Genomic DNA, 21,722 nt, shown 5'->3' with positions numbered 1-21,722 from the left:
TTGACTCTGCTTTTTCCCGGCGCTGGGTAGTGACGCGCTTGAGAGCGCGCCGCCCGCGACCCTCGCCGACAGCCAATGAGAGCGCAGCCCGCGCAGGTTCGGAATGCAGAGCAAGGCGACTCGGAGCGAGCCGAGGGGAAGAAGAAGAAGGTCGGCGGCGGCACCGGGAAATCGCCATGGTAATGTCAGCAATGGGCGGCCATTGGCTGCTGGGTCTGGGCGAGCCTCCGTCAGGAAGCGCATCCTTTTCTTCCGTGGAGGCGTCCGGGGTCGTGAGGCTGGAGCTTGTTTTCTCCTCCTCCACTAGAGACGGATGTGGCTGAATGCCCGTCTCTGGGCAGCAGCGCCTACAGGAGGGCGATTGCCCTCAGGTCCCACGAGTGGGCTTCCCAGGGCACCTGGCGGGCCACGGGGGGAAACCAGATGCTGGACTGGTTTGGTCCAAAGGGACGCTTCTGTGTTCTTCATCTGAAGGTTCTGGTTAGCAACTGGTTTTACTGGGGAAGGCGTTTAAGGTGAGGGTTGTTGTTGTTGTTGGCATCCATTGTCTAGAGAGAGACAATGGAGTGCGCTTCAGGGGGTGAAGTCAAGCCACTGGAGAATTACAGCACCTGCTGTGGCTGCAGAAACCGGTAACTCGTAACTGTTGCCCCCCACCCCACCCCCGTGTTGTTTTTGCTGTGTTAACGGTACCAGAGTGACCTCTCGAGGTGCAAGCCTGCACACTGTGTATGGAGGTCCTGGGCTGCCCAGATGACAAGACCCCTCTCTAGGCCTCACAGATGTGGTCCAAAGGAAAGGAAAGCAATACATTTGACACCAGCTTGGCTGTAGGAGTTGCTGGAAAGAGATGTACAACTTGTCATCCAACCGTTTTGGGGGCTCCATTCCGGATTTGTGTAGAGTTTACTCCTGAGCCTTTTCTTCTCCTGAAGATGTCTCACAAGGCAGCGGGTACGAACCTTGCCTTGGGATTTAATTTTGCAGCCTTCTCACAGAATCATAGAATCATAGAATCATAGAGTTGGAAGAGACCACAAGGGCCATCGAGTCCAACCCCCTGCCAAGCAGGAAACACCATCAGAGCACTCCTGACATATGGTTGTCAAGCCTCTGCTTAAAGACCTCCAAAGAAGGAGACTCCACCACACTCCTTGGCAGCAAATTCCACTGTCGAACAGCTCTTACTGTCAGGAAGTTCTTCCTAATGTTTAGGTGGAATCTTCTTTCTTGTAGTTTGGATCCATTGCTCCGTGTCTGCTTCTCTGGAGCAGCAGAAAACAACCTTTCTCCCTCCTCTATGTGACATCCTTTTATATATTTGAACATGGCTATCATATCACCCCTTAACCTCCTCTTCTCCAGGCTAAACATGCCCAGCTCCCTTAGCCGTTCCTCATAAGGCATCGTTTCCAGGCCTTTGACCATTTTGGTTGCCCTCCTCTGGACACGTTCCAGTTTGTCAGTGTCCTTCTTGAACTGTGGTGCCCAGAACTGGACACAGTACTCCAGGTGAGGTCTGACCAGAGCAGAATACAGTGGCAATACATACTCACAAATGAGTATGGCTTATACCATTGATGAATTAATGCTTTATTTATTCAAGTCCATATGTTCCCACAGATCTGTTCCTAAGGACAACATCAAATGGTCTCTAGATTTTCAAAATTGCAAGTCTGTCTCGTTATTTATATTAAGGTGTTTTACACACTGTGTTTCAAAATAATCTTTACTGCTGTCAAGGATGTTGTTGAAGATTTTCATTCTTTGTTTTGGTACCTTGTATGAATGCTGAACTCCCTGGAAAAGACCGTGATGTTGGGAAAGATTGAGGGCACAAAGAGATGGGGATGCCAGAGGACGAGATGGTTGGACAGTGTTCTCAAAGCTTCTAACATGAGTTTGACCAAACTGCGGGAGGCAGTGGAAGACAGGAGTGCCTGGCGTGCTCTGGTCCATGGGGTCACGAAGAGTCGGACATGACTAAACAACTAAACAACAACAACATGAATGCTGTACCTCTCATAAGTCTTTTTTGGCTTTGGTAAACTAGTTTTGCTGATCAAAACTGTTAAATAATTAAAAGAAGACAGTCTCAATGTTGTTATTTTAGCATTGTCCTTGGAAATCAACAAATTCCTGCCTGAAACGTTTCTAGTCATTAGCAACATATAGAATCCAGCTTTAAAATGCTAGGTGCTTGCTCAGTCTTGAAAAGTCTCAATCCCACTCTAGAAATCAGGTTATGCTACTAACTTTTTACTTTTGTGAAATCAGACACTTCATAAATGGAGGTTTTATTTACAGATTCAACATTACTCTGTGTGCGTGTACACAAAAACAAGAAAGGTTGTTGTGACACTTTGAAGACTAACCATTTTATTAGGGCATAACATTCTGCAGTCTAGAATCCACTTCATCAGATGCATAAATGTTTTCAGGATACCCACTGCAACTGATAGTACCTTGCATTTGAGTTCAGTGGAAATAGAATTTCCTCATGTTAAGTATGCTGAGGAACCTGTTATGCTTATGTTCTGTCCTCAAATTCTCTGTATTTAGAGTTGCTTTTTACTATTTTATTTTTATTTAAACTATATACTGAAGTTTATAAACTGTATAGGCCAAGCCTGCCCATGTGGCTGTATCAGAGAACTATGTAATTCTGATCAGCTATGCTTTCACAAGCTGCCAAATTTAGACAAAACAAAGGCACCAGCTGTTGCAAGCTTGTTCTTAAAGGAGAAGTATGAAAAATTTAAAGATGGTTTTTGGTTATTGGGGAATAATAGATCCCATCACTTGGTCTTACTTTTTACAAGCATTGCTTTTGTCATTGTGTGCAACTTGTGCACTGCTGAAGACCTGTGTGCCCTCAAGGAAGGCACATTGACTTTATTTGCTCTGTTTTGGACTTGTGCTTAAACATAATTTCTACATTCATGATGTAGCTGCTAGCTGGCAGTTAGTTATTTGACTCTGTGGTCCTATACAACTGTCAGACTACTGCTCATAAACTGTTCTCTCTTTTTTTGGTGCTTCACCTGTGTGAGTGCTTGTGTGCATGTGATGCTGTTTTAAACCATTTCTATACCACCTGTTTATCAGTGATTAAAACAAGTATGGAAACAATGTTGTTCATAGGCTGAGAAAAATACGATGAGTCTAGATGAGCAGCAAGTTCCCCCAATGGTCAGCAGCACATTACTGAGTTCAGAAGGTGCCAAAGAACAACTCATTCAAGATTGTGAAGAATTGTGGAAACAAATGGAAGAGGTAATGAGCAATATTCTATTGATGAATACTGTTACAGCAGTGATGTATGTTGATGTGATGAATGAAGTTGCAGGAACAAATAACTAGCAATAATGGTTTTTTTTATTCCTCTATTTGCAATGCTTGTACATGCACCTAAGCACACAGCAAACACCATCTCTAGAAAAAGTAAAATGCAGATAAAAGTAGAAAGAATTTTTAAATGGCTTTTGTGGATGCTAGTCCTCCCTTCACTTTCATGTGTGATAAATGAAATGGAAAATTAAATAAATTAAATATAAGACCAAGCAAAACCTTCAGTCTACCACATCTAACCAGGACAGTTCCATTAATGAAAACTTGTCAAAAATTTATGAAAAACAAAAGGTGCAATGAGGAATGCAAGGACAATAGAGGAAGAGACGTTATTGAAGCCCATAAAGTCAGAGGCACCCTAAAATTGCTGAAAATTGCTTGGTGTCATCAGTTATACTTCTAAGATACACAATCCAAAGGCAGTTATTCTTTAGGCCTCATTTATTTCAAAGGGAGAGAATTCCGCTAGTTCATAAATTCTCAAGTTGAAATCAAAGAGAATACAGTATAACTGGCTGGATGGTGTGTCTTCAGTATCTTGAGTTCTAATGCTTTTAAATGTTCGGAATTGGTGGTTGGTCTAAGGAAGGGAAAAACAAGCACAATGTAAACTTGTATATAATTTTATTTCTCTCCTTTCTTTATAACCAAGTGTCAGAACAGATTAACACTTCAAGAAACAGAAACACTTTCAGATTCAGATCCCAAGGTAAGGGAACTGTCAGTGAAAAAGCTTTCTATGCATGGGGGACCAGATTTAAAACATTTCCAAGCCAGTTTTTTTTTTTGCATGTACACATTTATTTAGCTATCTAGCCCACTTTATCTCAAAGATGCAACAGTGGCTTGAAGATAACATGCTTTGGATGCATTAAAATTTTTTTTAAAATGGTTCAACAACCAGCTTAGCCATAACTACCAATGAAAAAGTATTCCCAAATGATGCTGCTGTTTTTAATTTGAGTAAATAACCAAAGAAGAACTAGGACAAACTAAGGATTTACTAGTCCAGATAGCTTTCCTGCAGTCGCCTGCCATATGTTTTGTGCTATTGCACAAAGGCAATAGCATGCCCCTCTCTGCCCATATTATGCCTTTGGTATTAACATACAGTTATATCTTGGGTTACGAATGCTGCAGGTTGAGCATTTTCGGGTTGCCGACTGCGCCGAACCCGGAAGTACCAGAACAGGTTACTTCTGGGTTTCGGTGCATGTGCAGAAGTGCAAAATGACATCATGCGCAGAAGCGCCAAATCGCGTCACACGTGTGCGTGCGCAGACGCGGCGCTTCAGGCTGCAAACGCTGCGGGTTGCGAACGTGCCTCCTGCACGGATCACATTCGCAACCAGAGGTATGGCTGTACTGCTTTTAAACATCAGGGCACAATATGAATCCATCATGACTAACAGCCATAAACATAGCTGACCTAGCAATGCAATAGTTGTCTCAACTAGTGACTGCTAATGTTTTGAACAGTACCTGTTGTGACACAGGCCTTTGCTCATACCACAACAGCTAAACATGTGCTAGAACTGTGTTTGGCCTTGTCTCCTCACTCCACCCTGGTTCTCCCATGGCTGGTGATGGAAGGAAGTCTTGAACATGAACTAAATGGAAACTTGGAGAGGGCTGCTGGAAACATAATCAAGTGCATGGTGCATTGTGGTATATGTGAAACTACATCATAGAATCTATGACTTTGAAACCTTTCCACTAACAATAATTAGTGGAACTTATTCCATAATTAAAAGGGACGCGGGTGGCGCTGTGGATTAAACCACAGAGCCTAGGACTTGCTGATCAGAAGGTCGGTGGTTCGAATCCCCACGATGGGGTGAGCTCCTGTTGCTTGGTCCCTGCTCCTGCCAACCTAGCAGTTCGAAAGCACCTCAAAGTGCAAGTAGATAAATAGTTACCGCTCCGACGGGAAGGCAAACGGCGTTTCTGTGCACTGCTCTGGTTCGCCAGAAGCGGCTTAGTCATGCTGGCCACATGACTCGGAAGCTGTAGGCCGGCTCCCTCGGCCAATAAAGCGAGATGAGCACCGCAACCCCAGAGTCGGTCACGACTGGACCTAATGGTCAGGGTTCCCTTTACCTTTACCTATTCCTAAATAAATAAATAAATCTTACACAACCTTTCTCCTTTGCTAGATGCATAGGCTACTCCTTTGGTCCTTGCAATCCTACACTTTCCTCCATGGAGAACCTCAGCCTGAAAAAGCACCACACAGTGCCACTGGCAGTCGCTGCCCCAGGTCAAGGAACAAAGGCAGCTCCTGGCACTGGGGAAGGTTCTGTGCCAGACAATATTCTCTGGTGCTTTTCTGTATCAGAATGTGGTGTTCTGCTCACGATGAATATTCTGTTAGAGAATGAGGTTGGGAAAGTGGTTGTATACCATTATTTGGTTAAATGTTCCAGTTCGTACTTCTAAGTGGTCTCCTCTTTATTCAAGTGTAATAAAACATTTTTAAAGTACCTTTCAACGTTTACTATGTATTACAGCTTTCCTTGTTAATGAAAAGGGTGAAGGCTCTTTCAGCGGAGCTTTACCAATGGCAGAAGAGAAAACCAGATGGTAAGGCTTTCAATCCAAATATTTTTCAGAATTTTAAAGGCAAGGGGTATGAAACCTTGAATGTTCAAAGTGTCCTGGTTTCTATGGAATGTTTAATCTTACCACTTCTGTTATCTGTTGTGTACCATTCTCCATATTTTTAGGCCTTCTCTGTGTTTCTTGATCAACTTCATGCTGTTGAAATCTATTCTTCCAAATGGCCTATCTTGACACTCCTTTCAGAAATGATACACATGTTGTAGATGGAAAACATACAAATTTAGAGGTTTTTTAGGTTAGTAAATATTTGGAGCACCAGTCTTGTATTTGCAATATCTCAGATATCACATGCTTTTATATAATTGGGTATGGACTATCACTTACAATAACTGGTTGAAGATTAGTCTTATTGCACACAGTGGACTTCGCAGTGCACTCTGCCTCCTATTTCTAATTATGGTCTATCCAAAAGAAACCAAGCATTTGTTGCAGCACCTACAATGCCAATCATTATTGATGAAAGTTAATATCAGGAATATTATTTTAATCCTGTGTAAATTGTAAGGAAGAATAATTCTGCATGAATAATGCATCCTGTAGATCATTTGGCCAATTCCTTAAAAAGAGAGCATGAGAGTCACAGTACTAGGAACCATGCTTCATGATTCAAAACATGATTCAAAACTTTGCGGCAACCAACATTGCAATATAATGGCTAAATTAGCAGGATTGATATTATTACAGGTGAATCTTAACAGCAACTTTAAGAACATGTGAAAACATTATCCAGGCTACAATCCCATATACAGTGGTACCTCGGGTTACGAATTTAATTCGTTCCAGAGGTCCGTTCTTAACCTGAGGCGTGCTTTCACTAATGGGGCCTCCTGCTGCCGCCTCACTGTTGGCACGCGATTTCCATTCTCATCCTGGGGCAAAGTTCTCAACCCGAGGTACTACTTCGAGGTTAGCGGAGTTTGTAACCCGAAGTGTTTGTAACACGAAGCGTTTGTAACCCAAGGTACCACTGTACTCTTAGCTTAATAGGACTTGCATCTGAATAGGCATGTTTAGGATTGTTTACATGTAATTCTAGAATGGAAAGTCCCATTAAAGCTTGTGGAGCTTAGTCCCAGGTAAGTGGGTATAGCATAACAGTCTAAACAAATTAGGCTAAGCAAAGATAAGACGTAGTTAAACAGCAAATGTGAGATAAAGTGTAGTTATTTATCCAGTAAGGACTTATACTTGTATCAAAGTCTTGCAGAATTGTTACTGGGCTGCAAAGTATTACAACGCAGCTCAAAATCTGCTTAATTCTTATGACGGACTATCTCTTTTTTTCTTTTCTTTTTTAAATGATATTTATTAAAGTTTCAAGAAAAGATTACAAAAATAAGAAAAAGAAAGAAGAAGGGAAAAAAAACAAAGAATACAAAATACAGAAAAATAAAACAATTAAAAACCAATCAGTCTTTCCATGTCTTGTCTTTCATTTACTTGTTTCCCGGACCTCCTCACACCTCCCTTTTTTGTATTCCAATTCAGTTAGTTAGTTCAGCAAATCCTTTCCCTCTTTGTTTTTATCTTAATCCTTTATCTTAATATATTATAACTTTACATTCTCACCTGTTAAGAATCCATCTTTACATACTCCTTTATAACATTGCTGCTAAAGCCACTTAACTTCATTCCGACATCAATCTAACATTCATTAATTTTGCAGTATTTCTGTAAATAGTCCTTAAATTTCTTCCAATCTTCTTCCACCGACTCTTCTCCCTGGTCTCGGATTCTGCCAGTCATTTCCGCCAGTTCCATGTAGTCCATCACCTTCATCTGCCATTCTTCCAGGGTGGGTAGATCTTGTGTCTTCCAATACTTTGCAATAAGTATTCTTGCTGCTGTTGTAGCATACATAAAGAAAGTTCTATCCTTCTTTGGCACCAATTGGCCAACCATGCCCAGGAGAAAGGCCTCTGGTTTCTTTAGAAAGGTATATTTAAATACCTTTTTCATTTCATTATATATCATCTCCCAGAAGGTCTTAATCCTTGGGCACGTCCACCAAAGGTGAAAGAATGTGCCTTCAGTTTCTTTACATTTCCAACATTTGTTATCGGGCAAATGATAGATTTTTGCCAGCTTGACTGGTGTCATGTACCACCTGTATATCATTTTCATAATATTCTCTCTTAAGGCATTACATGCCGTAAATTTCATACCTGTGGTCCATAACTGTTCTCAGTCAGCCAGCATAATGTTATGTCCGACATCTTGTGCCCATTTTATCATAGCAGATTTTACCGTTTCATCCTGAGTGTTCCATTTCAACAGCAAGTTATACATCTTTGACAAAGTCTTAGTTTTGAAATCTAACAGTTCTGTTTCCAATTTTGATTTTTCCACCTGGAAGCCAATTTTCTTATCCAAATTGTAAGCCTCCCTTATTTGATAATAATGAAGCCAGTCTCACACTTTATCTTTTAGTTTCTCAAAGCTCTGCAATTTCAATTTATCTCCTTCTTGTTCCAAAATCTCCCAATATTTCGGCCATTTGGCCTCCATATTGAGCTTTTTTTGAGCCTTCACTTCCATCGGTGATAACCACCTTGGGTTTTATTTTCAAATAAGTCTTTATATCTTATCCAAACATTGAATAATGCTTTCCTGACAATATGGTTTTTAAATGCTTTATGAGCTTTAACCTTATCATACCATAAATATGCATGCCACCCAAATACATTATTGAAACCTTCTAAATCCAAAATGTCTGTGTGCTCAAGAAGCAGCCATTCTTTCAGCCAGCAAAATGCAGCTGATTCATAGTAAAGTTTAAGGTCTGGCAGGGTAAATCCACCTCTTTCTTTTGCATCAGTTAATATTTTAAATTTTATTCTGGGTTTCTTGCCCTGCCAGACAAATCTAGAAATATCTTTCTGCCACTTCTTGAAACAATCCATCTTATCCATAATTTGCAATGATTGAAACAAAAACAAAATTCTTGGCAATACATTCATTTTTATAGCAGCAATACGGCCTAACAAGGAAAGCTTCAAACTTGACCATATTTCTAGATCCTTTTTCACTTCTGACCAACATTTTTCATAGTTATCTTTAAATAAATTCACATTCTTAGCAGTCATATTAAGCCCCAGGTATTTTACCTTCTTTACCAATGTTAAACCTGTCTTTTTCTGAAACCTCTCTTTCTCAATCGGTGTTAAATTTTTCTCTAAAACCTTAGTTTTTAACTTGTTTAACTTAAATCCTGCAACCTGACCAAATTCTTGAATCAATTCCAATACTCTTTTAGTACTAGATTCTGGCTCCTGTAATGTCAGTACTAAATCATCTGCAAATGCTTTCAATTTGTACTGTTTAGCTCCGACTTGTATACCTTTGACCAATTGGTCCCTTCTGATCATATTTAGGAGAACCTCCAGGACCGAAATAAAGAGCAATGGGGAAATTGGGCAACCTTGCCATGTCCCTTTCTCTATATTGAATTCCTCCGTCACCACATTATTAACAATTAGTTTAGCCTTTTGTTCTGAATAAATTGCACCTATACCATTTCCGAAACCTTGACCAACCCCCATCCCCTGAAGATTCTTCTTCATAAAACTCCAAGAAATGCTGTCAAAGGCTTTCTCCGTGTCTACAAATATCAAAACTGCTTTAGTATTGATGTTCACTTGTAATTTTTCTAAGATATTAATAATATTTCTCGTATTGTCAGACAAATGTCTGCCCTGGAGAAAGCCTGCTTGGTCTTTATGTATCTCCTCCACTAGCACTTTTTTAAATCTTTTAGCCAAAATATCTGCAAAGATTTTGTAATCCACATTAAGCAGAGATATGGGGCGGTAATTCTTAAGTTGTGTCTTCTCAGACTCAGTTTTCGGTATAAGTGTAATGTAAGCTTCCTTCCACGACTCTGGTGCTTTTTTCCCTTCCAAAATTCCATTACAAACTTCCTTTAATGGTTGTATTATCCAATCTTTCAAGGATCTGTAGTATCTTGAAGTTAGGCCATCCGGTCCTGGAGATTTACCCAATTGCATATTCTGAATGGCACCTTCTACCTCCTGTTCAGTTATTTTATAGTTCAACATTAATTTATTTTCTTGAGAGATTTTTTGTAATCCATTTATTTTCAAGAATTGATCTATGTCAATTTCTTTCTGTGGCCCTTGTGTATAAAGTTGTTTAAAGTACCTCTGGAAACATTTTCTAATCTCCACTGGATTCTGTATATTCTTTCCTTCCACTTCCAAATTTGTAATAGTGTTAAGTTTTTGTCTTTTTTTCATTTACCAAGCTAACAATTTCCCACATTTATTAGCCGATTCAAATGACTTTTGTCTCATCTGTTTAATTTTCCACTCTATTTCCTGGTTCATCATTTTCATGTATTGTACTTGATGTAACTTTATTTCTCTCAGAATCTCTTGCGACTTTGGTTTCGCTCTCAATTTCTTCTCACCTTCTTTTATTTTCTCCAAAATTTTATCTTTTTTCTCATTTTGAGTTCTCTTCTTTATTGCATTCTGTCTATCTCTACATGGTTTAAATTGTGCTGATTTTGTGTTAGTGATTTCAGTATTGCTAGTGAGCACCTTATAAACCAAGGGTGGGGACTCTGGCTTCCCAGGGGGTCTAAACTGACCCACAAGGAAATTTTCCCCAAACCACATCCACCCATCAACTGGCATAATTCATGATATCAACTGATGGGTGGGAAGTTAGAGTTAAATCCTGTGTTGGTTATGTGTACCTGTTCCCATCAGGGAAGATGTGCAGGCAGCCAAACAGCAGGATTCTATGGAAAACCCTTCCTGATTCAGGAAATGGTTTGCATTGAAACCCATGCTAAAATGAAGAAAACTTCATTGTAGCAGCACTTGCACCTGATGTCATTGTGATGTCAGGTGGGTGGTCCTACTCACCTGTCAAACCGAGCTTGCAAGGCCGTTCCTCACAAGAACCTGGACTGTGGAGCCAAAAACATTCCCCATCCATTATAAATGAAAGGTCCAATATAAGGAAAATTCTGCTACAAAACTTCACAAATATAATGCTCTGAACATGGAAGTTACGTCATCAAATGGGTTGTTACAATATAGAATTTATTAGGCCTCAATCTACGGCTTGACTATTTTAGTGCCCTTATGTACAGACAGTTGTGTGAACAATTGCTGGCAATGTCTGCATTTGTTTCAGGTTGTTCAAGTAGACCCCAACTTAGAACAGGGCACCCCAGACCTGTGGCTTCTGACTGTGATATTTAATGTTGTTCCCTACCAGTTACCCAATAGGATCACCATATGTTACACATATGGTGTCTCTATATTTTAAGGATGCTGGTGTTTGCCAGAAGATTAAGCATTGGTTGGTGGACTGTGTCCTTGTGTATTACCTTTATGTCCTTCTAACATGGTGCTCACAGTGATATACACAGGCTTCTCAGGTGTTTTCCCATCTAGTTCCTGAAACTTCTATAGCTTCAAAAATTATTTTACATCAGGTGCCTTTTAGGAGGTGTTTGGCCTAAAAGCAACATAGATATTCCCCAGCAATATTTAGTGGATTTTATTGACATTTCTAGGTTGTGCCAATGCTAACTTCTTCATATATTAAAATTTTCTGCTGAAAGCCTTAAATCTCTTGAGGACATCTCTGAAGGGCTGTGTCCATCTGTTTATCCATTCAGCCTTGAATGTAAGCATTTTTCCATCATTGTTTTTTGCTAAGCATATTTCTGGCTTTGAAGTTTCCATAAAAAGGTTACATTTGCTTTAGGGCTGTAACTTCCAATATAATACCATTATACGCTAAGCCTGTAAAACATAACTTTTGTAAATTTTCTGTGCACTGATTTTTCCACTTTCAACATTTCATTAATCTTTTCCGTCAAGCATCTTTCTTTCAGTACAAATGATAGACTAAAGAGATATCTCAATCAGTAGAGCATGAAATCTTAGGGTCCTGAGTTCAAGCCTCACATTGGGCTAAAAGATTCTTGCTTTGTAGCGGGTTGGACTAGATGACCCTTCCAACTCTACGATTTTATGAAATAAATACTATGAAATAAACAGCTATGGTACAGCTTCCTGAGAGCAAGCCTACTAGGCAGAAGGCATAGTGGTAGACAAACTTCTGGGATAGCACTGCTGGGCAAAAGGTGCTGTTGGTGGGGATTGTAAATCCTTCTCTTCCCCCCCCCCCATCCCTTTGAGGTTTTTAAGTGGGTTTTTTGTTTTTTTAAAAAAAGGATTTTCCTTCTCACTGGGAGAAATGGGAAAGTGTGTCCACATTCCCCCCAAATATTGCTAGAATGCAATTTTTGCTCTTTGTTTTGCCCTATTTGCTGTTGTAGCGCTTACCTTTTTGCTGTTGCTGTAGGGATGTCTTCACAACCAGACCTCTGTCTGCAAGAATAGATCTCTCTCTCTCCCTCCCCACCTACAGAGAGGGAGCTCTGCAGAGTTCAGTAGCCCCTAGGGCACCCTTCCAGCGACCATAGGATTGTAGCCTTCAGTAGGTCAGTGTAGCCTGCTGGTTGGTCTTAAAGTGGTTTGGATTCACTAATAAGTTTTTTATGAGATGCTGCTTGCTGTTTATAGAATTCATTCTATGTGGACTTCTTCTCACTCTGTAATATGTTATGTGTAGTAATCATAGCATTGTGTCTAATGCTGATTGTTTCACTCAGAGAAATGAGATTTGCGAATATGTGTTGTTTTTAAAAGTATGGCAACTTGTTGTGTTTTTCAGTACTTCCCGTGAATCCAGACGTTCTGACAGCATTAGGAAGACACCAGGTATGTCTATTAAATTAGGGTGAGCTGGTTGTAACATCTTGAAAGTATTAGTCAGACAATTAGATATACAGGTAACTCACATCTTACGTTTATTTTACGTAATAAAAAGTGATTTACGTGATAGCAGCTTTGTTCGGGTGGGGGTTAGATAAATAAATAAATGGAGAGCAGGGGAAACCCACTCTCCATATATTTATTTCCCTCCCTCCCACCTGTGCAAAGCTGTGGTTGAAGGCTTACCTGGCAGTGCAAGGGCTCTGGCAGCATCCCACTTAAAGGGCTTTGGGAAGGCGGCAGGACCTTTGCACTACCTCCCTAAAGCCGGGTACACAGCCCTCCACCTTGCGGGGGGGAAGGCGGTTCCGGGGTTCCTGGCTTTATGTGTTTTTGTGTATACCTCTGGAACCAAACCCTAGTGTAAGATGTAAGTTACCTGTACACTCAACTAGCTTTCCCTAAGATTTATATAACACCCTTCATCTGCATTTCATTGCTACTTTTATTCCTGACTATACGCTGTACAAAAGCATGTATTCTCACTCAGAATCCTCCGAGCAACTGGTTGATTCCTCCTGGACACAAACAACAGGAAGGTCTCATGTTACACTGAGAACATAACTCTGAGAATCGCCTGGAACATCCTGTCCCATGCTTAGACCCATCATGTGATGTAAACATCGAACTGCTTGTTCGCAGCTGCATAGTACTCATATCATAACATCCTCCCCCATATGATTTGAAGCAAGCAGCGAACAAAGCATCATCCAGAGAAGAAAACAAACTGTTGTTATACATGCAATAATCCCCTGTTGTTTCAGTTCCACCTTTGGAACTACCTGCCACTGGTTTCACCAGTGTAACCCTCTGGTTGTCTGTTTTCCAAGGAATCAGAGCTTCTGCATTACCGTGGCTAGGGAAAGTAGTGTTACCTTTTGCAACTCCCAGGTGTGTCTTTGTCTTTGACTTGGACAAACTTTGAACCTGGCTTGAGTTGTTAACTATAGCAACACATGCAATAGCTGAGTTAGCAAACTCTTGAGAGTACCTTTTGGGAGGTATGCCCTTTGTGACTCTCAGACCTGCGAATGAGGTGCAGATCCTCCTTGCTGACTGGTTCATCCTTGGGACTTTTGGGAGAACCACGCCCAACAGTAAACAGTGGTTCGGTCAATTCTAGTTCAGCCTTAACTTGTGAAGGACTAGACATTGTGTATGAACCTTTCTCAATGACTGTGTCAGCAGAACTCTCTGAGCTCTCTGTGTCACTCTCAGTATCAGAATACTCATCTGTATTGACAGTTGGATGGCCATCTGCCAGGGATTTTTTTAGCTGTGATTCCTGCATTGGATGGGGTTTGACTAGACAACCCTTGGGGTCACTTCCAACTCTACAATTTTATGATTCTATATGTCCCAAATTCACCTAATGTTAGGTCTGTACAGCTTGTGACCCATCATCCTGGCCATTAGCTGTGACAACTGTCCTGTCATTTAGGTAAGCAGCATAAATTGGAAGTTCTACCAAGGCACCAGTAGCTACAACATGCCGATTGTGAATTACATTTCACTTGGTTATGTTTAGGCCTGCCTAAAACATCTTAACTAAGTTCTACATTTGACATCAGTCCATAATACTCCTCTCAGTTTTATAGCAATAGCATCTGCAAATATTACTCTTTAATTCTTCCAGATCTGGGGCTAACAAGGAAACCTAGAATGTGTTAGTGATAGGATTTCAATATAAGGGTTGAAGAATTGCTATGCAACATTAGCTGGGAAGATTATTGTGGCTCCTCTGCTAAAATAAGCAATTATACTGTACCTAATAAATGAATTCACATTCAAATTATAAAGTTTTTGGTTTAAAAACAACTTCTTTGCCTTCCTTTCTCTGGATTTGGTTACTTCTCAGCAATTTTATTCCAACTCTCATTAGAAAGGTCATGGAAGCAGACATGCTAATACATACTTTGTTTCAACAAAATGACTGGCTAACATCTTTGCATTGAGAAAATGTTGCACCTCTTAAATCATGTTTGAGTTGACATTCTGCTTTCTGGACAATTGGCTAAAATATCTCAAGTTCTCATTCTTGTGTATGTGTGTAGAATTGACTCCACGATAAGAGAAGCATTAACATTTTTATTATCAAGATACATTTGAAATCTGTAAAATTGTACAAAAGGCATATAGATCATAATGTTTTTAATTGATTTTTATGAAAACAACTGACACTTCTCTGCTTAACCCTACGTAACCCTACGTCCACTGAGGGACAAATAGTGTTAGGTGCTAATCAGTCTGCATGGCCCTATGAATCAAGATTGCTTGGTATGTGGTTTCATAATTATAAATCACACTACATGATCCAGCACATTCATTTTACTGAGAATTTAACAAGGATGTTGCATCTGAAAAAGAGAATTTAAATAGTCCTGGAAAATCTGTTAAAAATAGAGTAGAGCCTTCATTCTGTGCAGTTGTATACATTTTATTTTCTCAGGTCCCAACACTTAGAATTGAAATGTGCAATCTAAACTATAAGCACTCTTGTGCATCACAGAGAAGATTGGTCTAGGATAGTGATTTCCAAAGTTTCTACTTTTCCTATCAAGTTTGTCTCCTAATGTGTCATGAAACTACTGCATCTACAGAGCATTTTAAGACATATGAGGCACTGGTCAATTTAGTGAGCTTCAACATTGGCTCATATTTACTGGTATTAGGGCATCTTTTACATTTGAGGAGATAACTCAATAGTGATGAATAAGCTACTGTTGTGTTTGTGACTTATCAGGTCACTGATATGTATTAGGTTCTGTGTCTTACATGTTAAACGATGAACAGTTATGACTTACACCAACCTTCCTCAACCTAGTATGGCCATGCTGGATGGGGTTGATGGGAATAGTGGTCTTAAAAGTCTGGAGAGAACAGGTTAGAGAAGGTTGATGTATGCATATACAGATTTGCCCTGCAAAGCCTTCAAGAGAAGTAGTAGTTAGTATCCTACTGACTCATCCTATTTTGGCAAAGATTACCACTAGCGCAACAGGCCTTCTTCCTCCATTCTGTGTCCTCACCAGATCTGCTCTGGAGGGTTGGAGGAGCCCACAGAACAGATTTAGGGGGCATGCAGGAATAGGGTAAGCAGGAAGTCCTGTTGTGCTAGCAATAATCCTTGCACTGAAAACAACCCATGGTGTTAATGATGCAGAACAGCAACTAGTGCATGGAGGAGAAATCCCTTCTACCCAGTCCTCCTGGAGTTCTAAAAGATTATTCTGTGAGCACGCCGTTTTTCAGAGAAGCTTGTCTGCCATTTCTGATCTTTTCACCAAGGAGCTCCTCAGAAGATTCCAAGAAACCACAAAGTTCCCTGGAATAAGAGTTTGAAAATCACTTACAAAGCTATGTATTTATTTTACCTGTTTGCTGATTCGTTTTCTATTCATGTGAAAAAGATGGATGAGTACCTACTTTTCTGTGTTCGTATTTAAGCATACAGATAGTATAGTACTGAAATGTAAGGCATGCAAATGCACAGAGCACCGCAGTGCACATATTTTTAAAGTACAGTAACGAAGAACCACATTTCTATAAAGAGCACACTTATCTTTTCAGTTGCAGGAAGTAGACCAGGATCTTGAAATGGTGCTATCAACAATTCAAGCAAAGAACGAAAAACTGAAGCAAGACTTAGTAAGGTATGTGCTGGATTCAATATTATCCTGGAACTGATTTGGCAGTTCTACAAAAATAATGTGTATTTGTCTACTGTTTTCCCCACTTCTGTTTAAAGGGAACAGCAATGGTTGGAGGAACAGCAGCAGCTAATGGACCGCCTCAATCAAACAGAGGAAGAAAATCGCAATCAAGTTGTAGAGTTTTCTGAAGAAAGGTATTCATAATGTTTTGCAGTTTTAGGAGCAGGAAACTATAGAAATTAGAATCATTCTACTAAGCGAATTGCATAATTAAAGTCTTTGGTGTGGATAATAATTTTTGTTTGCAAGTTTATCACTTTTTTTAAAAAAAGACTATTGCAATTAACTTTTCTTTTCTTTTTTTTAACACCTTAGAGCCTTTCAAGAAATCAAAACCAAAATGCTGAGAATAAAAACATATAAGGATAAGATCTTGACTGCTCTGGGCGAGTTCCTTGAAGAACATTTTCCTCTCCCTGATGATGGAACTAAAAGAAAGAAAAGAGTATGATCATTTTCACATTAATATTAAGCTAAGAAGTCTCTGATGTGAGTGGCACTGTGGTCTAAACCACTGGGCCTCTTGGGCTTGCCGATCAGAAGGTCGGCAGTTCAAATCCCTGCAATGGAATGAGCGCCCATTGCTCTGTCCCAGTTCCTGCCAACCTAGCAGTTTGAAAGCACGCCAGTGCAAGTAGATAAATAGGTACTGCTGTGGCAGGAAGGTAAACAGTGTTTCTGTGCAGTCTGGTTTCTGTCACGGTGTTCCGTTGCTCCAGAAGCGGTTTAGTCATGCTGGCCACATGACCTGGAAAGCTGTCTGTGGACAAACGCCAGCTCCCTCGACCTGAAAGCGAGATGAGCGCTGCAACCCCATAGTCGCCTTTGACTGGACTTAACCGTCCAGGGGTCCTTTACCTTTACCTTTTTACACTGTCATAATTAAAAGCAATCATGAAAGTTCAAATGCTGTGCTTTTAATTCAACTTTAATGCCCCAGGAGTCCCATTCCGATATATAATTGAAATCATTGCTGTCTGAAGCCCTGCTGTTGCTAGATGCACTCACACAATTTTTGAGCTCACCTTCAATCTCTGAGCCTGATTCTCCTAGCCTAAATTTTGCCAAATTACCCACCTTCTACTCTTTAGGTATCCCTGGTTTTAGCCATTTCTCCATTCTTAACTTCCTTCCTTTCAGTTCCCTATGCTTCTCCCCTTTGTGGTGTCAGTTTCCCTCTCCCCTTTAAGTCTTGCAGGCCATAGAAACTGGTGCTTCTCTACATCCTTGCTAGAATCTGTGTCACCCAGCAGTTTATAGGTTGTGGTATCTTCAGTCCCATTCCGAGATATAATTGAGGTCAGAATGCTTGCTATACCCCCCCTGGTGGCCATAGCTGGCAAAGCTTTTGAAATCATCCTCTCTATTTTCACTTTAAAGATTGTACAACTGGGCCTGTGCAATTTTGGTTTCTATAGTGTTTTAAGAAAGGTGGATATTATATAAAATAAATACTGAGCATTCATCTCATACCCACTTAGATATTTTCCTGAAAGAAATGGTATCTTTTTATAGTAAGCTGAAACTTGTGTGTGGGGAAAGATGCATATTTATATTTTCTTTGGAAAATGTATTTAAGCTACCTAGTTAACTCATCAGTTGAATGCAATATAATTTAAAAGCAGCAAAGATTAGGCCAATAAAGGGGAGAAACGGGAACCTGACAACACAGAGAATCTTTGTCTTCCTCCCATACATTTACAAATGATCATCAATAGGTAAAGGTAAAGGTACCCCTGCCCGTACGGGCCAGTCTTGCCAGACTCTAGGGTTGTGCGCTCATCTCACTCTATAGGCCGGGAGCCAGCGCTGTCCGCAGACACTTCCGGGTCACGTGGCCAGCGTGACAAGCTGCATCTGGCGAGCCAGCGCAGCACACAGAAACGCCGTTTACCTTCCCGCTGGTAAGCGGTCCCTATTTATCTACTTGCACCCAGAGGTGCTTTCGAACTGCTAGGTTGGCAGGCGCTGGGACTGAACGACGGGAGCGCACCCTGCCGCGGGGATTCTAACCGCCGACCATGCGATCGGCAAGTCCTAGGTGCTGAGGCTTTAACCCACAGCGCCACCCGCGTCATCAATACCCATTTGCAAATGACAGGTGAAATTGCCAAGATTGGAGGATGCCAAGTACCTGTAAACTGCCCAGAGAACTTCTGTTGTTGGGCGGTACGTACTGAATGTAAATAAGCAAGTACTTCAAAACGAAAGGGCTAAAAAATAAGTGGTGCATACAAGAATCACAATTTTGTGGATGTGATCCTTGTGCTTTGTAATGCTGTTGTGTCACATTTGCAGATCATGCAGAACCATGGTTTAGCATTATATGTGCAAGCAAGAACTGGCCTATGTGAGACTCAAGGTTGTACCCACATAGTGTTGAGGAGGACTTTGGCAGTTTCTGCTTTTGTTTTCACTGAATCTCTGCTTGTTGTTGTATTCAAACCAAGGATCATGGCTTATTACAGTCTCTGGTTAATTTAACACGTCAGCTAGGGTAATCATGGTTTCAATATGGCTCGTTGTGAAACTGAGCCAGTTTGTTACAGACCACAGTTCCCAGTTTGCAGACACCAAGAAGCCATGATTAATTGAAACCGAAGGTAAACACTGCTGAAGACCTTCTGATCACACAGGAAAGGGAAGTAAATAGCCCATGGCTTGGTCAGATTTGTTTCAGCTCATGCACATCACACTAAACCATTCTTTACTGCAGGATAGAAACTTTCTCTTGCAGGTATCCTTCTGAGGGTTGCATTCCAGTGGGTGTAACCAGAGGTAAAATGGGCAGGGCCAGAGCCAAGAGTGGATGGAGCAACAGGTGTGACTCTTATTTATATAGTCGGCTATATTCCAGTCATGCAAAGGTCTGAGTTTCTAGCACACCCATCTCTTCATCCAGGCAAATAAGTTCAAAGATGCACTCCAGCCAGGAAGAAACACTGCGGAAGGTGTGGAGAGGGACTGTCACCTGGGAAGGAGGTTGTAACCTGGGGAGAGGTTTGGAGCCTGAGGTTCCCAGCCCTGGTTTACTGTGATGTACTGTGCTATTGTAAATTGTTGCAAGTCTGTGCATGTAAACAGACTTTTGTATTTTTGTGACCTAGTGAATGAGGAACTGTGAATGTAGATCAGATGTCCATTTACATGCGCCATTTGAGTGAAGATGCATCCTTATTTCATCACTTATCACATTCAAATGCGCAATCTCACTGACATTCTTGCTCAACTACTTTTGCCCAAATTCATTTTTTCAAGTCCAAAAGAAGAGAAATGCATTCAAAACAACTTATCTTTAAAACTTCCCTCCCTTTGTTAAAATGCATGCCTTAAATATGACATAGATCTTTTGTTTTGTTTCCTGTAGCATTCATCTAAAGAGCCAGATGTACAACTAATATCATTACATGAAATTTTAGAGGTAAGAACACTTGTGTTTGCTGCAGCTAAAGACTGGGATGGATAAATAGCTAAATAATTACTCCAGGGATTGGTGAATTGTTTGGTCATTCTGTTTTGGGGGCCAGATGCGACCCATAGGGCTTCCTCATCTTGCCTGAAACTTCCCCCTCCCCCCTACTTAACTCCCACCCGTGCTACAGTTGTGGTTGATAGGAGTCCAACAACATCTGGAGGGCCACAGGCTAGCCAATCATGCCCTGTTGTCTTCTGGGTCCAATTCCCAATGGTTATTATGACCTTTGGAAATCTAATGGATTGAGCTCAACGCACATAGGAAGCTGCCTTCCATCTTATTCTTCCATCTTGATCTCTACTTGAGCACAGACAACTAAATGCAAAACCAGCATTAGCCAAAGGTATTTTCCTGGTCCCTAGTGAAGAGCAGCTTTTTGTGTGGAATCCCCTTGGGCTAGATGATAACAATGGGCCGGGCACAGGCATGTCTAGTTATGAACAGTAGCAACAGAAAGGAAGCTGTCTGCAGCCCTTGAGTGCATTTGCATTAACTCAGGAAGGAAAGGTTGCACTAAACTGGGATTCTGTGCATCACAGAGGGTCAGACTCTCAGATGGCGCTTGGGATCCCTTCCAATTCTACAGTTCTGTTCTCTGAAAGTGAAGGCTTTGTTCAAACTCATCTCTGCTTGTGCAGGTAGCACTAAACCATTGTTTAGCATTGCATGCACATGCAGCCACTATGTCTGGCCGATCAAAGCTAACATTGTTTTCTAAATGTCATTCTCATTTTCAGAGCCTTATCCACAAATTTAGTAACACACCACATGATCCATATGTATCAATCACCACTTCATTCTGGGCTCCTTATATTGAACTTCTGCTGCGAAATGGCATTGCATTAAGACATCCAGAAGATCCAAACAGAATACGTCTAGAAAATTTCACTAATAGCAACATATAGTAAGATGGAAGTCATCGCCTGATCAGTAAAATAAAGTTAATTAGAAGGGGTGTAGCTGCTTGCTTCAGCTTGAGAAGATAGCACTTCTGCTGCTACAGATCTTTCATGCAGGTTCTCATAATGTTTCTGTAATGCTGGAACTATAGTGCTCTATTTCAATGTGAGATTTTAATTAGTTCTTTGTTACTTTTACTACAATTAGCAAATAATATTTTATCCTGAAAACTATCCAGACCATTAAAATAAGAGATGAACCTAAGATTATAGGTGTATTTTAGACTGATGGTTCATTTGCCTGTAGCTCTCCAACTAACTTGTTTTCTATCAACTCTCGGACTCCACCATCACCTTAAGAGAATGCTGAAATAGAAAAAACAGTATTTATTCCTGGGATAGTATGCTGAGAAAAAGAAAACAGAATTTTGTATTTCACCAGGGATATGTGCAATTCTGTGAAAGAAAGGCAAGGGAAACCTTTTGGAGATCTGCAGTCAGAATTTGTAAGATAATCTGTTTCAGAGTTACTTTTACCACCTTGCTGTCTGCCCCCCTTCCCCACCCCCAGTTCCAAGACCTTTGCAAGAGTGACCTTTAGTATTGTTTCCATGGAAGTGGTCTATGATGAAATTGTTGTGCCAGATTTGCCTTTTAAATAAATTAAGTAGGAAATATTCAAAGACTGCAATTAATTTCAGGTCTCTTCCAGCTACTTTAGTAATAGTAGTAGATATTTATTTATACCCCACCTTTTTCCTTGACATAAACTCAAGTCACCTTTCAGATAAAAATAAGAACAGCTGAAAGCATAGAAAAGAAGCAAATTTTTTTTAAAAAA

At 40.6% G+C, this 21,722-nt stretch overlaps 1 protein-coding gene across 2 annotated transcripts; it reads left to right on the top strand.

Annotated features, from left to right (window-relative positions):
- The first annotated feature begins 14 nt into the window (after positions 1–14).
- Positions 15–21,714, top strand: CENPK (centromere protein K). 2 transcript variants are annotated; one of them, XM_053408092.1, is made up of 10 exons: positions 15–179; positions 3,145–3,276; positions 4,004–4,060; positions 5,862–5,934; positions 12,694–12,740; positions 16,365–16,447; positions 16,543–16,641; positions 16,823–16,952; positions 19,875–19,928; positions 20,720–21,714. In XM_053408092.1, the coding sequence occupies exons 1-10, from the start codon at positions 177–179 to the stop codon at positions 20,885–20,887; spliced, it is 846 nt and encodes a 281-aa protein (XP_053264067.1). In that variant the 5' UTR covers positions 15–176; the 3' UTR covers positions 20,888–21,714. The 2 variants fall into 2 exon arrangements, with proteins under 2 accessions (XP_053264067.1, XP_053264066.1); XM_053408091.1 differs by lacking the exon at positions 15–179 and adding an exon at positions 213–515.
- Positions 21,715–21,722: the final 8 nt, after the last annotated feature.

The sequence above is a fragment of the Podarcis raffonei genome, chromosome 11 (assembly GCF_027172205.1).
Source record: "Podarcis raffonei isolate rPodRaf1 chromosome 11, rPodRaf1.pri, whole genome shotgun sequence".
NCBI classification, from domain to species: Eukaryota; Metazoa; Chordata; class Lepidosauria; order Squamata; family Lacertidae; genus Podarcis; species Podarcis raffonei.
This window is presented reverse-complemented; position numbering and strand designations above follow the sequence as displayed.